General features: G+C 38.3%; 1 protein-coding gene across 3 annotated transcripts; it reads right to left on the reverse strand.

Moving 5' to 3' along the window:
- Positions 1–453: 453 nt before the first annotated feature.
- LOC143848052 (putative pectin methyltransferase QUA2) lies at positions 454–15,932 on the reverse strand. 3 transcript variants are annotated; one of them, XM_077356839.1, is made up of 10 exons: positions 15,760–15,932; positions 13,767–13,905; positions 12,871–13,591; positions 12,668–12,800; positions 10,424–10,664; positions 5,810–6,035; positions 5,478–5,653; positions 5,023–5,326; positions 3,907–4,045; positions 454–999 (listed from the first exon to the last, which is right to left on the reverse strand). In XM_077356839.1, exons 3-10 carry the CDS (start codon positions 13,581–13,583, stop codon positions 841–843), a joined length of 2,091 nt encoding a protein of 696 aa, XP_077212954.1. In that variant the 5' UTR covers positions 13,584–13,591; positions 13,767–13,905; positions 15,760–15,932; the 3' UTR covers positions 454–840. The 3 variants fall into 3 exon arrangements, with proteins under 3 accessions (XP_077212954.1, XP_077212953.1, XP_077212952.1); XM_077356838.1 differs by having other exon boundaries at positions 15,643–15,932; XM_077356837.1 differs by lacking the exon at positions 15,760–15,932 and adding an exon at positions 15,225–15,626.
- Between the last annotated feature and the right edge of the window lie 960 nt (positions 15,933–16,892).

Raw genomic sequence — 16,892 nt, forward strand, 5'->3', positions numbered from 1 at the left:
ATAATTGCACTAACTCGTCTAATCTTTTATTATCTAAACAACTGTCAAAGGTTATTACATCGTCTAGCAGCTTACCTACCAAAAAAGTTATTACAGTTCCCAAAAACACTCTCAGAGCCAACTAACAGAAAAGCCAACCTGGGTGTGTGCAATTATTAAAACATGGGAGGGCTCAGTAGCCATAATTTTTTGGGCCCCTCTTCATTTAATGGGCTCGTTGTATATGAGCTGTGCCCAAAATATGAAGGCCATTGGATGATCATCAACCCCTTTGATTTGAGATTACATTGCCAAACTGTCCAAAAATGGTGGCCGGAAATTGAGGTATTAGGATCATCCTATCCTATGGCCCCTATTTTTGGGGCACAGCCTATCTTTGCTGGTATGGGTATAGGTTTATACAATGAAAATGTGTACGAGTCAAACTCACAACAAGAAAGAAAACGAACCAGCGGCAAAAGAATTCCTCCACATAATGCATTAAACATCAGTCAATATACTACAGCATTGTATGTTTATTTGGTAATCTTCTTAACAATCTGATTATTTTCGCCTCCTTTGTGGTCGTAATTCTTATAAGACATGGAAAATTAAGCCTATCCTATACCCTCCTTCCTGCATTTGCATAATTACAGTGGCCATATGGACACCTTGCGGTTCCATAGGACTTCGTGGTAGAGTCTCTACCTGAATCCTCTTCTGTTATGTTTTTTCTCTTTCGCTTCTTTTCTCTGATCAAAACTCAGCAATTCTCCCATGGTGGAGCTTTATGACAACTAACTATAATCTGGAAAATTAATGAATAATATATGCGCCATATTGAGGCTTAGGAAACTGTATTTATTTCTGTAGTTTCTTGATGAAGGGCTTCTGACAGACGAGGAGTCTCTCGTCACTGTTACTTTCAATCTCCACCACACGTGCTTCCCATCTCATCTGTGTTGCAAGAGCTCTGGCTGTTTCGATGAGAGAAGTTGTGTCGCGGAGTATCACCCAACCCTGCACATGCACAATTTTCAGCTTTGCAATCCTGGTAAGAAGCAGAAAAGTGTGGTAATAAACGATGCAGCACCACAATCTGATTGGGCCAATTGTATTATGAACTGAACATCAACAACCTTAATAATAGCAAATACTTAATTCCATGCTGTTAAACATTTTACGATTGCTAATTAAAGAATGGATAGTTGGGTGTTTCAGATCCATGGCCACAATATGTATTATTTAGATTTTGTTTTTTTTAATAATGATGCATATATAAAAAGCACCGAGATGGTCAAACAACAAACATAGGAGGAAGGGATTGGAGGGCTCGTAAGGGAATGGGATGGTCGGACTTTGCTTTCATTCTCTGGTCCTGCTGGGATTTGAGAGTCAAACAGGCGGAAGCGAGAGCATTATTGTGGGGCCTTGGTTCGTATCTCCTCTATCCTGTTCTTCGATCCTGGATGGTGATTCTTCCAATGTTTTAGCTTGGACAAGCGGTTTGGTGACAGGTCCTTGGAAGCTGCCAAGTATCATCTTTGAAATCTGCGACTGCTGCAAAATTATTCACCCACGTTTCTCGCATATGTACAGGTCCGCTAACGAGTAACGACAAAGCAGATGAGTTAGTGAAAGGCGGAGTGGACAAACCGCGAGTGGAGGTGATCCTGTCAAGCTTTGCCCAGTTGGTCTTGGATGTGACATTGGGAGGAGTATCCCAGTCTTAACGCCCTATGTCACTGTGGTTGTTGTAATGCTGGGGGGAACATATTGTCCCCTGCATCAGATTATATTTTGCTTTGAAATCTAATAAAGTCACCTCTTTCCACACACACAACCCTGCATCAGATTATATTTTGCTTTAAAATCTAATAAAGTCACCTCCCCCCCCACCCACCACACACACACACACACACACACAAAAGCAGCATAAGAGGAAGGGACCAGCATAAGGAAACATAAATGACAACATCAAGGGGGAGAATGACCAAACATCTCCAAAGACACCACACTGGACCGAGCAAGACGGTCCACATTGCTGTTGGACGAATGCAAAGCATGTTAAAGAAACAAAAATGACAACATCAAGGGGGAGATGGCCAAACATCTCCAAAGACACCACACTGGACCGAGCAAGACGGTCCACATTGCTGTTGGATGAATGCAAAGCATGTTGAATAACTGTGTCGTGGTCTTCAACCATATCCAAAATCTCCTCACTAGAGACGGTGAATCTTCAAAGGTGATCTCATCTCTAACCCAACGAATCACATTGACTCTCCCTCAATAATAAGTGATTGTAACCTCAGCTTATAAGCTATCCTAATCCCATTAAGCAAAAAGCCTGAACCTTAACATCACAGCCCAACAGATCTCGAATAGTCCTAGATGACCTTAGCCTTTGAATCACAAATCAGGCCGTCCAGGGTACCCCAAACTCAACCCATCGAAGTTCAGTGTCAAGAAGTAACAGGAATGAGGATTCCATCTAGGGCCGGAGCGATCCACCCTAGGCTCAATCTAATATCTTCCAAAGCTTGACAAAAAGTAGATATGTAACACCCCTAAACAAGGCAAGAACCGCCGCCTAGGGCACTACAACCGAAAAAATGTACTGATCGAAGACTTGGAACCCCCCCCCCCCCACGTGCGCGCGTAAACTAACAACCATCACCTCGGTCTTGGGAAAGTTGATCCGTTGACCATACATATTCATCACATTGAAGAACCATTTCAAAATTTTGATCTTCCAAGCATCATCACCACGGAATAGAAGTGTTGTCAAAATATTGAAGATGCATGATTTCTATCTCCGAGTGTCAACTTAAACCTTCGATCAAGCTGCAAAATAGAGCCTTCTCAATCATTTTGATAAGTGCCTCAACCTGAATAAAGAATAGAAATGGAGACAACAGGTCACCTTGGAGAATGCCCTAAACTCAAGTTTCATTCAGAGTTCGAAAGAAGAGATCCTCCGAAGCATACGACCTCTTATAAGGGACAAAATCTCAAAAGAAATCGAAGCTCGGTCCTCAACACGCTCTACATCCACCAGGCTTGGCTTGCTTGTTGTATTTTCTTCTGTTCTGCTCTTTCTACATTTTAGGCCTTCTCCCTGCTACCTATAAGAAGCTTCCATATCGTGAGTTATGGCTGGTTGGTTGATTTGTTATAGGTCTAGTTAAAGAGGATCCTGAGTATTTGGAGGAAGGATGCCATCAATGTGTGGTGAGATTATAGTTTGTAGAGAGATTATACTGTGTAGCTTTGAGGTGTTCTCTTGATAGAGGGAAAATAAGGGCTTCTGTAGTGTGCTTCCTTGCGTCATTTCACCTCCTTTCATGGAGTGTATTAGGGGAGAAAGTCACTATTCACCCATCATTTCTCTTCTGAAACAATCTTTTTTTTATTCCAACTTCTTCAAAATGATCGCACAGTGCAAAGGGAATTTCATAAATGGGAATGGACTTTTTTTATTTATTCCAACTTCTCAAAATGATCGTACGCGGTGCAGAAGGAATTTCATAGATGGGAATGGAAGACCAATCATGGCACTGACAATGGGAAGCATTGGTCAAAAAACTTATCCAACCTCTCAGTATTAACAAAATCAGCAACTCAAAAGAAAATTAACCAGGCTGTTGTTGATGGCCAACTGGTAAACCAAACTGCCAAACTACATGGATCAGTGGGAATTTCATTGAGAAAATTATGTTGCATCTCTGATAATGCAAAAATAACTGCAGCTAGAGTAGAGACGCATACAACATATGAATAATCAATGGAGCTACTAGAGACGCATACAACATATGAATAATCAATTGAGCTACTCCATCAGGAGTAGCTATCGAGTTAGCATTAAAAGAAAATATTGCATTATAATCATATGAAATTCTAAAGGAGGAACACTGAAGAGGGTACCTCTGGCCGAAGGATACGATCCATCTCCAAGAATAAATCAACCATGGGGCACCTGAGATGCTGACCAGTTTCAAGCGATAGCAGTCCTTGAGCATGCACCATATCATAAGTTCTAGGATAGGTTGGAAATGCCTCACACCTGATAGTATTAATAATATTAATCAAGCGAATAACGAAAGCATAATAATATAAATCAGTTGTTTCACCTCTACAGTGAATATAGAAAATAGGGAGAAACATTAATTCCTCTGGAAAATGTCTTCCTAGAAGAAACAAACCCATTAGATACAAAAGAGTTCTGCAACTTAGCAAAATGGCATCCTTAAAATGGAAAGAGGAGAGGCCAAAAGATAAAGAAACTAGTTTGAAAAACAGTGAAAGAAAGAACGATTTCTCTAATCAGCAGTTACTTTGTGGTTTGTACCATAAGGGAAAAAAAGTAGTCCATAGCTTATATGTCAGTCAAGTTTCATTACCAAAGGGATGTATCCTCCGAGCTTAATGCTGCAGAGCACTCAGAAAATGAAGGCAAGGTCTTTACTCTTGCTATCATACATTCAGGTGAACTAAATGGTAATTTGAAATGGAAAATGGTTGGGACAGCAATGGGCATGGAAACTTGAGATGGAGGAACAGAGATGAAATGTGATTCCCAAACATGAACTCCAAAATGTTACGGGCATCTAGAAAACAAGGAACAGAATGCACAAGGATGGTTAAAAAATCAAAATGGATAAGCAGAGATCACAACATATGGGTCTTGATCAGTGTTTCAAAACTCAGACCTGGACGGGAACTCGGACACGGTGAAAGGGAGTCGACTCGGACGAGTCAATGATTGATGTGGTCAATTTTTCATCAACTCGGGCGAGTCAATGGGGTTTTGATTGACTTGGTAGGCAAAACTCAGACTTGGACGAGAACTCGACCAAGTTAAAAGAGAGTCGACTCGGGCGAGTCTACGATTGATGTGGAGTTTTTAAACAGTGGTCTTGAGAAACCAAAATAGAAGTTGATAGAACATTCTATATGTGTCATCCTACGTCCTTTTCCTGGCTTGCAAAAATATGTGAGCAACAGATAACATATCAACAGAAAGAAAATGTGTCAACATACCAATCGTGCAAAACACCAACGAATCCTCTGTCAAGGATTAGGGGTAGGTAGTTGGGACCAGTTGTAGGCACCACATTCATGACCCACACAGTTTTTCCAGCATCCAATAAAGCAGCATTAAAACCACCATACTGTGCATTCATGTCCAGTACATTTCTTAGCATGTTAAAAGGTGGGGAAGGATCTTCATCCCCAGGTCTCTTTGGATGATCTGAGAATATTAGAGGAGAGAGAAGAGACCAATAATTACGAATAACTGAGTTCCAATTTAGTGCATCGTCAGCAAAGTCTTCTGAATGTACACCTGCTTAAGGAAAAAGGATTAATAAAGATAAAAAACGACAGAGAGGAATATGGGGAAATGATTCCATTTCATCTCTAGTTTTAGTGCCAATGAGACGGAGTCATAAACAAGCATACATGCAAATAGGATGATCCCTTGACATATGCATTACCATAAATATCCAGTTCAGTTGAATTCAACTTAGCCCGGGAAGGCCAGGTTGTTCTTTCTTCAATAGGAATCCATCGACGGCTTTGAGTTCCTCCTATGCAGAGTTCGAGAGGACGGTAGTATGGAGATTCAACATCATGGCCCTTACTGCAAATAGAGGGCCCCACTCCAGAGTTCCTACAAAAGCATGCAAATTTATTACTGTAATAAATAAGGACTGCTCATATTCACCGTGTATGGAAGTGCTTAAGCTGACCGTTCGATTTTTCCAATCTATGATTATGAATGAAAGCGTCACAAAACTGAATAGCATATACAAGTTGGTTGCCTTACCGAGAAGCATAACAGTCTCTTTTACTGGTCTTTTTCCACACAACAGTTTCATCTTGTTGTGATAACATTTCCCAGCATAGATTTTCTGCAAAATCGTGAACAAATGTCCACTTCTTCTGATTCTCCTTGTTACGCAGAGACCTCTGAGTGTTTGTAAGTGGTGAAGTCCAGACAAAGTAACCACCGGGCTTTAAAACTCTATTGACTTCAACCAAGAAAATACCATCTATATCAATGTAAAAAAAATCAAGTCAGTAGAGTGTCCCAAAGCTATTATTCAGAAGAAGAACCTGAGACACAGGGACGACGAAGCAATATTATTATACACTGATCATTGTTGTACCCTATATTCACCCTCAACAAAGGAACTTCATTTCATCTCATCAAGCATCACATTAAAAAAAACCCTAACATGTATGATAGAAAGTTTTTCGTGCCATGTGAGAGAGAGCTCTAAGGGAAAGAGAGCTCCAAAGTAATATCATAAATTTGGCTATCTAGAATAATTGCCAAAACAATCGTAACACTCAGTGACTAGACGCCATTTTTAGATAAATGATATTAATTGCATTTACTTTAAAACCCCAACAAGCTTTCCATTTTAATCCTCGAACATAAGGTAAACACAAGTTGATTGGGAATCCTCCCATTTTTTTTATTTTGAGGCTGGTTATTCGCTATTCATCAGAAGCATAGCATGACCTACAGTTACAAGGCAGGCCAGGATAAGGACAAGACATGGTTCTGCTTTAGTGGAAACAAAAGGAAATAGAAATCAGTATACATAATCATTAATAGAAGATAGGGAATTGCAACACCAAAATCCCCTACAATAGCTGATTTATTCTAAGTTCTAGTTCAAAATTCATGTTGACAACCGATTTTGGAGATAATAGTTCTTAATTTGAGGACTACGTGATTTTATTAATTGATTAAGGAGGTTGGTTAGAAATAAGAACCTATAAGTTGGAATTTAAGAAAAGATGGAGATCTACAGAAACTCTTTACACCGTATTTAAAGGAGATAACTAGTGTTCTTTAGTGTCATCATACTTTATATTAATGTTTTGCAGGAGATCTACAGAAACTCTTTATACCATATTTAAAGGAGATAACTATTGTTCTTTAGTGTCAACAGACTTTATATTAATGTTTTGCTTAATAGTTGAACTGAGAGGTTGCAATGAGTAACTCTTTATATATCTTTCTCCAAGCATGTGTATGCACCAGCAGTGGATTGGATTGATGAGAAAAATGTGAAGGTCATGCCCTTGATTTTTGAACCATTTTTTGTGATCCTAGCCCTTACTTGCACCGCATACCCTTGCAGACAAAACCAAAGCACGTATGAGAGAGCAAGTTTGTATTACTTAAAGTGAATAATCTACTCTAGCTGCTAAACTATACTAGTAAGAGTTCTTTTTTTCTTTTCATTTTTTCCCTTTTTAAATTGTAGTCAAGAGTTTTTTTAAACAAAAAAGGGTTAATTGATTGAAGTGGGTAGCGGGTGGCTCTAGTAGAAGCAAAAATCGTGATTCATAGTTGCCAGGGTAGGAAACGGATTCGGGAAACGAAACGGGAAACAGAAACGGGAAATACAAGAATAAAATAGAGGGGAAATGAAAAACGGGAAAACAATTAAAAAAAATTACGAGAAACTTCTTAGGAAATACATTAGAAACTTCATAAACGATAGAGAAACGTTAATGAAAACGCATGTGAAACACAAGGAAAACATGAAATATATGGTTTTGTAGATTTAAATTTTTTTAAGTTCAAATTTCTCAACTCAATTCAACAAAGCCTTTGTCCCAAACTAGTTGGGGTCGGCTAAATGAATTCTTTAGAAACTTTTCATGAAGAAGGTGAAAGGAATCTATTCGGCTCTAATCTTGGCTCTAGTTGGGTTCTTCTACTTGGATCATTTTCTTCCATTCTATCCCATCCATGGTCATGTTCTCTGTTATGTTCCTAACTATCAACTCTTTCCTCACTGTTTCTACCCAAGTTGTTTTCGATCTGCCCCTACCTCTTTTACTCCATCAATTTGGCACGAGTCGCCTCTTCCCACCGGAGCATAAAAAAGGCCTACGTTGGATATGTCCAAACCATCTTAAGTGTTGCTCTCTCATCTTCTCCTCAATTGGTGCCACGTCCACCTTTTTACGAATGCCTTCATTTTTAATTATATCTAACCTTGTGTAGCTGCACATCCATCTAAGCATTCGCATCTCCGCTACACTCATCCTATGCACATGCTGCTTCTTGGTGGCCCAACATTCTGAGCCATACAGCATGGCTGGCCTCACAACTGTCTTATAAAATTTTCCCTTCAACTTAGTAGGGATTTTGCGGTAGCACAGAACTCTTGTGGCAAGCTTCCACTTCAAGCAACCTGCTCCTATTCTATGGTTAACATCCTCTTCAATATCTCCTTCCTTATGCAGAATTGAAACAAGATAGCGAAAGATATCCCTCTAGGGTACCTCCCTTCCAGTCATATTTACTACATCCTCATCCCGCCTCCTTACATTACCAAAGTTGCATCCATATATTATGTCTTAGTCTTACTCAGTCTAAAACCTTTGGATTCCAAAGTAGTTCTCCATAACTCTAACTTAGCATTTACTCCTGCTTTGGTTTCGTCGATTAATACTATGTCATCTGCAAATAACATACACTACGGCACCTCATCCTGGATATCCTCCGTAAGTTCATCCATAACTTAAGTTCAAATTTCTATTTGGATTTTTTTTTGTAGTTTTTATTACAGTATATGATGTTGTTTTCCTTTTTAATATCTATTCCACAATTTTTTTTTGTATTTTTTTAAAATGATCTTCGTAAGTTTCACACATATTTCCCACACGTCTCACATACGTTTTCTACAGGTTTTCCATATGTTTCTCGTGCATTTCGGAAACGGAGTTCCCATCTTAGGGGAAACGGGTTTCCCACCTTTCCCTACAACGTAAGATGTATGCATCTTCCAAAGACGGTGTGAACTTTGCTGGTCAGCTGCACAAAGGAATACCTACATAACACAAGTTTCTTTCCCTACCCATCCTCGGATGATTGTCAATGAGGGGAAGTTCTTGCATCTTTTGCACTAAGATAAATGATCTACATTGTTAGGACTGAAAGGATTTTCTTGCATTTCTATGGTCCTGCTAAATGAAAGAGATAGACAACCTTTTCGTCTGTCCCATCTCACCTGTAGTTTGTAACAAATAAATTGGGCCCACCTCATTGGGCTGCCCCGAATCATGAAACAACAAGATTGGATGAAGCTAGATTTAAGCAAAGCCCATACAATATTTTTGTGTGTGCCCTTCGCTTTTAATCTCCACAGGGCATCAAAATCTAGACTCTCAGCTTCTCCATCACAATGGTAGATCGAGGCCAATGTTCTATCCATCTGTTGCATGAGCCAAGCCAACACCATTAAAAGGGCTTAGTGGTAGGTTTAAGGGACTACTGTCGACATAAGACCCAATTCAAGCTTCAAATTCTTCATAGTTATACACTAAATGAGAAACCCTTCAAAGAGGTAATACAAACAGCTTTTAAAACCATGTTCAACAAGCCGCTAATCCACTCAGAACCCAGACAATCAAATTGGTTTGGCAGTTGCTCCGACTACCATAACCAGACTTTGATTTCTTAAGATTTAGTTGTGTCATTGATGGACTCGATTAAACCCATTAATCCGAAAGACACATTTCCATTTTAAGCCTAAGTCTTGACATGGCTCAAGAAATTTCAGATTCCATTGAGAATCAGTTCATAACAACATATTCTTATATAAAGCTTCTTAGTAGGCACTATTTGAAAAAAGTTACCTTAAAACCAAGTATTCTTCCAACCTATGGCATCATTGGAAATTTCCTTAAGGAAAAAAGAGTACTCAAACCATCATAAGAGAGCACAAAGTGAGTGGTTGATCAAGGATATTATGGTATATCCAGTTACCCACTAATATTAGCATCTAATAAATAAAAATGATGGATAACCTGAGACAAAAGGTCTATGTTGTTTCAACAGGCTCACAATGGATCACCTGATGATTAAATAAGTTTTCCATATGTATCGCTGAGCAAACATGCTCAAGCCCATAAATTCAGGAAGCCACGACCTGATGACCAGTATTTACCACTCATTGCTTACAATTCATCCAAAACACATTACCATTCGTCTGAAACAATGCTTTTATCTGGCGTTATGGTCTAATGCTTATCAGATTTCGAGGTGTCCGATTTATCGATATATAGTGGAAGCCCGATACTTTAAACCATTGCTAAGAGTAAAAAATACAAAAGTTTGGCATCAAGCTCTTATTTAACCATATCCTTAGCATATTGTGTTTCTTGTTTAAGGAAGTAAACAGGAAATACAATCAAAGCCATCCAAAGCAGTTCCCCATCAAAGTAGGCATTTTCTAATAAAGAGTATTCAGGTGTCTAAGGCATGGAACCCAGAATAAACTTGAATATCAGACCAACATTGCATATCGTCGCTCCGAATAGCAGACCCAAGAGAGGACAGAAAAACAAACATAATAAATAAGTATAACAAATCAAAAATGTAATTCTAAAGCAAACATATAATTCGTACCTTTCTGCTCCCAATCAACCCCGCATCGAGCACAATGCAACATATCAAAGGATAGAGATGGATATGGCAACTTATTTGATGTAAAAGAACCAATCATTGCAGGAAGGCCTCTTTCAAGAGTTAGTTGAACTTGACTACCAGAGACCTCATAGTTTGCTATGCACATTGTCAACAACTGCTTGGAGAAGAGATGTGCTCCAAAGCTACCATAGCCGCATCCTATATCTAAGACAGTCCTAACCTGCAACGGTGAAATGCAAAATAAAATGAGCACTTACTGGTCCTAGAATAAAAGGATTGATTTTTATTTTTTTTAAATGGACAAAAATAAATAAACTACAAGGGCAGATAGGGAAATCAGTAAATGATTGGAAGGAAATCAAGCCCCGTATCCAATTCAAGAGAGAGAGAGAGAGAGAGGCCCAAATGATTGAAAAAGCCTTAAGCAGGTTCTGCAGAGTCAAAATCCAACAGCAAAAATGGGATCAGACATGGTGATGGCCAAGGTCTAGTCTTCAAGACACAACCACAATTTAATTTCAATTCGATCGTATTGCATGTTACGCTTATAATGTTACACTTACAATTATCAAAATTTTAATATGTCTATGTTCTTATTTATTCAATTCCCTTTTTGAAGATTCATTATCACAGTACATAATATAACTAAAATGTTCAATAAATACATTAAATCAGTATATGCATCGAATGAAATTGTACTGTAAGTATCCCAAAACAATTATACATGCTCTACAGCAAATAAGATTATCTACCACTACTTTCACCTATAGATACCTTTGTATTTTTAAAGTAATCCTAAGTTTATCTGGGTCAGCTTGTTCATATCTAGACCAAATCTTGACTTAGTCCTGACCTGAGTTAAACTTGACAAGCTCTGTAACCCAATCTCAAGTCAAGTTTTAGTTTCAGACCATGATTTGAACTAGCCCTCAGGATGAATGCAAGTCCAGGAGACATGGAAGAAATAATAACACAAATGGAAATGATAAGACTGCTAAAGAGCTTTTTGAAACATAAGTAGCGGAACTTTGAACATTCATTTGGGAAAAAGAGATACCCTCAAAGGAAAGAACTAAAATTATCTAAAAGAAGGAATGAAATACTTTGAAAATCTAATGAGAAAAGAAATTTCTAGCCTGAAAAGGTTGAGTCATGAATTACTGTGCCAGTCAAGGCTTTGAAACGGAAACAGGGGCTTACCAGCCCTAATGACACTTTGAAATATGTATTGTGTGCCCAACACATCAATTTCTATCAGCAAATGCCATATTTATGACATACCTATGTGCCTAGGCAACTAAACTGCCAAGCAGGGCCAGTGGCAAAATCTGTCCTTGGTCTGTATAAGAGAGATATAGAACTATCTCAAGCATATTTTCTCAGCAATGTCGCTCCCAAGTCGAGAATTGATCCATATAAAACTTCTATCATACACAAAGAATGCAAATTGGCACCAGACATGACTCAAACCTTACGAAGTTTGCAGATGTTTCCATGTGAATTGCCCCCACCTAACGCTAAGTCAATAGTCTTTCTGCTCTCAAGCAGCTTCAATGGTAAACATTCTCACATTTCAGGCATAAATCAAACCAAAATGGTAGCTACTGAAAGTTTGTGTTAATAGAGTTTTTTCAGCAATACTTGGGTTTCATGGCCATACCTAATTTAGATAGCAAGCAAGAAAAAACAAAACCTGCTCCAAGCATGAAGAGATCCTTGTCACACCGCTACAACACTAAGCTTCACTGATTTGCGTACCACTTCCAAAGGAAGTGTAGAAGGCCAAAATTATGACAATACAGATACGAGTTAGGGTCAATTATGAAGAACAATCAACAGCCATAAGTGCAATCGACTTTTTTCAACTAAAAACCATAAAAAGGGCCCCCTTTGAATACGAATATCCAACTTCTACATAGACATCTCAAACTCCATCCCATAAATAGTTGGAAATGCAGCAGAAAGGAAATGAGCCAAAGCTTCTCTAATTTGACGCAAAAGATTTCATACACAATAGTTTCTCATCAATATATTGGAATCTACTATTAACTAGAAAGAAAGCCTTTCAAGCACAACAAAAGTAAACTCGCAATGACTTTTCATCTAATTATATTGATATTTAATGATATTTAATCCAACAGATTCTGTGGGCCACAAAATAAATCAGTAAGCACATATTATAGCAAAGGATTAAGCTCTAATTATAGGAAAGTATTCACTCACGCCAGCCTGAATGAAATTAGATTCGCTTCCCAGCCCAATCATCTCCGCAATTTGATGCGAATAGTCTTCAACTCCATCGACCATAAGAGAGTCCGAACGGAAAGATATCTGATCTTTCTCCAACATCATCATCCTGCAGTCATAAAAACTATCAATATCAAACATAATTAAAAAAATTAATTAAAGAAAAAACCACCACTGACCTCTTGGTCAAGCTTCCAGAGGAAAGAACTTCTTCTGCGGTAATTTTCACATTTGCAATCCAAATTACGTCTCGCCCAGTAGGCCACCTGAGAGGAATTCTGTAGTTCTTAGGTGCAAGAACTAAGCAGCCTGGTTCAGATCCAATTTGACAGTGACGATCGTACTCATTACCATCAGAATCCAGATTTTCAGAAGAATTGAAGCATGGGACATAGTTTTCGTACTCTTGGGGACATGATTCTATCTCTTTCAACTTTGCCATACCAAGTGAAAGCACTCCTATGTCTGCAAGGTCTGTGATAAGCTGCTCCTGGAGTCTCCTATAACCCCTAAAAATGTTGCCTCTTGATGATGTAGAGATGGAGATCGTCCACCAAAGGGACCCCGAAAGAGCAAGTATCACAATCAAAACTAAACTAAACTTGAGAAATAGAAGGGTGAAGCTCTGCCTACTTCTAGAAGGTGTTGAAATTGGGGAATCGGATCCGAAACCGTTCTCAGTAGAACCAGATTTGGAAGAAGGGTTTTCTGGGAGAACTAAATTGGCAAGGAAACGCAAGGACAGAATGGTATGATCACGAGGCGAACGAGTTCTACCAGCAGCATCTTCTTTCTCCTTCTCGATTCTCCTTTTCATCTGAGAATCCCACGAATCGCGACTACTCTCGACGATCCGCCCGCCGGATAACCCACGATGAAGCGGTCGCGACATTCTCCCACCTGCAAATGGGGATCAGCAGATTAAGAATAAAATGTAGAAAATAGTAATAAAACCCCAGAAAGATAAGAAGAAAATGGCATTTCCATATAAGATCTGCCTGCAATTTTTCCAACCCAGATTCTAAAAACCACTGTAAAACCTGAGAGGATTGGAAAAAAATAAAATTGCTCTCACCTGAAGATTGACTGACTTTCCTCCGCGATTTGTGCTTGCAGATTGCAAGCAGAGAAGGAAGAGGTCGGAGAAGTCTAATTCTGAAGAATAATTACCAAAGCAGATAGTCCATTTAATGTATTTCAACGAGTCTCACCACCTTGCAGTAAAAAGAGGAGCAAAAGGGGAAGTTTGGTTCAGTACTTTGGACTAGGAATAAATGAAATCAAAAGAGACAGCAAATACCCATCTAGATCAAGCGATTCAACGAGCGAAAAATAAGACCCTTCTTGATTAACCAGCCTGTTTCAGACCTCACAATCACATCCGTCCAAGAAAGACACGCATCAAGGATGTATAAAAACAAAACTAATACCCCACAAACCATAAATTCTAGCTACTAAACACCAGATTTCATGCACTTATTTCTGCAAGTGACATTACTCTTATCACAAATCAAAAGCCATCTGTAAAGTCTTACTACAGTTTGTTCTTCTTCCAGTTGTTTTCTTCCCCTGTTTTTCTATCTCAGTACCTAATTATACCATATGATACACATAACATATAGATTTTACATTATTGAATGTCAAGTAAGATATATACGGGAAATGAAATATTGCCCCCTTTATCTTCTTTGCGCCACCCCCTTTCATGTAAAAGGGTAATCATAAATACACAAGAGGGGGCTGGCCCAGGGAAGAAAGGGGACAAATATATCACTTCCCCAACAAACTCTAACCACACGTCATAAAATTTTGGAAGGGATTAACATCAGAAGTGTCCCGGTAAAATGACTTTCTAATTCCAAGCAGTTAACACCAATCAAAACTCTCAGCTAGAATTTTAATAATACCTAGGGATCAGTTCTAATCGAGATTAACAAATACAAATCCAAGCATTTATAACCAGCATTGACAGTAAATTGGATCTCAATCAAGTTTCAACTAGTAAAAAACAAATAAAATTATGAAATGAGAGTTCAAAGTTCAAACCAAGGATTTTGAAATCCAAACCCCAAAATTTCATGTGCTCAAACCACAATGATTATGAAATTCAAGCCTAATATTAAAATCATCTTTAGCACTCCAAGTGCTAAAACTCCAACATTAGATCACATAAACAGCTTGAATTTTTTTATTTTATTTTTGAAATGAAACTTACTGGATGAAGTTCAAACCTTAAAATTCTATTCATATTTAAATAGCTCAAATTATTCTGAATCCAACTCCTAAATAAATCAATTCTCGGTTGCTATAGGGATCTGAGTCCAGTATACTATAATTTCAATATCCAAATGCTAAAATTGTGTCGAATCTTCTAGTTATTTAGGAGATCTGAAATTAAACTAATGTAGTTTCGAAATATAAAAATTGATTTGCAAAAATATTCAAGTTATTTACGAGATCAGAGTTAAAAGTGCTCTTGTTCAGAAATTCAAACCCTAGAGCACCGATCTACAAGTAACTTGAGAAATCTCACCTCTAGAGCTCGAATTACTATCATTCCAAGATCCAGACCCTCAATTTCCATCGAATTTCACAACGCCAATTTTTAACCTCATCCGACTTGAAAAAAACAGATCTGAACTAAAATGCTCCTCCAAAACAGCAAATTCCGTTAATCACAGCTCAAATTACTCGAGAGATCTCATCTCTAGAGCTCAAACTACTATCATTTCACAATCCAGACCCTCGATTTACATATCAATCTTCATTTTACCAATTTATAAACTCTTCTGATAAGAAAAAAACAGATCTGAACTAAAATGATCCTCACATCTCAAATTATCCTGCTACTCGTTCGAGAATCTGAAAATTCAACTTCTCTAACCTACATTTACCATCAAATCGCGCTACAAGAACTAGAAAAATAGAATAAATTATTCCAGGAAAGTTACCAGCAAAGCAGCATCTCCAAACAGTAAACAGCATCAGATTTCCAATTAAATACAGATCGACAGCTATTTTTCTCTTTGTCAAACCCTAACAAGAGACATTTTTTCCACTGAAATTACCTTCAGTAATCATTCCAAGAACCACATCTACTGATTTTATTCTTTTTGCGAGAATCGAGAAGGATCCAAAATACAGAACAGCGCTTTTTTTTTCTCTCTCTTGACAATTCAGAAATCTACGCGGAGAGAGTCGTAGAGAGATTCGGATGAGACAAGCTTTTCTTGCTTATGTTTCAAGGAGAAAGATCCAACAAAACAACGCGCCAAAAGAGAAATTATAAAATATGCAATAAAAGATAAAGAAAAATATTCCGACCTCTATCTTTTGATATTCACACTCCTCTGCTTATGCTACAGTGGGGAGGGAGAGGGGAGGAAGGGTCACATGCATTGCCATTCCTAGTACTTATGAGGGAGAAGTCGGGCCCACGCGTTGTTGCCGTGTCGGACGTTTGTTCTTACTTTGGCTTTTTCTGTTTCTGTGTGAACATGAAATGAAGAAATCAGGAGACGAGAGACACGGGATTTATTTTTGGTAGCTGAGCTTTCAAATATCTGAATTTTGTTAAATAATTGCGCTTAAATTAATACTATATTTAGTGAATTGATATTAACAGAAGCATAATCAAGGAACACCGACCACCTACATGACATTAATCATAATCATGACCTTTTTTTATTTTTTATTTTTTTTTGGGTAGTTGGGTAGGTAAGCTGGGGTTAGGCGGACCCGACCAAATATATTAATAGAAAATAAGAAGGATACAATCTTTCATAAATAGTTCCTGGCGCATCGGAAACAATTACAACATTTAGAGAAGGGGACCTAAAATTATGAAAGATTGAAACACCCATGACATGGTAATCACATTTAGACAAAATATCAGCAGCCATGTTTGCCTCCCTCCACACATGTGAAAATTTTCAGGATTCAAATTTCCGAAGGGTGGTTCTGATGGAACAATCTTTCTCCAAGGGCATTTCTGAAGACCCTTGATCACCTGGACCGCATTTGTAGAGTCAGATTCAATTCATAAATGCTTGGCATTCAGTTGAATTGCAAGGAGGATACCATGAAGAATAGTTTCCAATTCCAGTTCATGGATAGAAGCTGGAATCGCGACAAGAGAGTAACAGCTGAGGGATTCTCCAAACTGATTTCGGATAATTCCTCCCATGGAGGCTTCTCCAAC

This window comes from Tasmannia lanceolata, unplaced genomic scaffold (assembly GCF_043159265.1).
Source record: "Tasmannia lanceolata isolate RefF3 unplaced genomic scaffold, GAP_Taslan_0.1 ptg000016l, whole genome shotgun sequence".
Lineage (NCBI taxonomy): Eukaryota > Viridiplantae > Streptophyta > Magnoliopsida > Canellales > Winteraceae > Tasmannia > Tasmannia lanceolata.

Excerpts from the sequence above, each read along its gene's own strand:
- LOC143848052 (XM_077356839.1), bottom strand. The coding sequence starts at position 13,583 with ATGTCGCGACCGCTTCATCGTGGGTTATCCGGCGGGCGGATCGTCGAG. Across the intron at positions 5,654-5,809 it reads AGAGACTGTTATGCTTCTCG|GAACTCTGGAGTGGGGCCCT; the intron begins GTAAGGCAACCA and ends ATGCTTTTGTAG. Across the intron at positions 5,327-5,477 it reads AACTGAACTGGATATTTATG|GTGTACATTCAGAAGACTTT; the intron begins GTAATGCATATG and ends TTCCTTAAGCAG.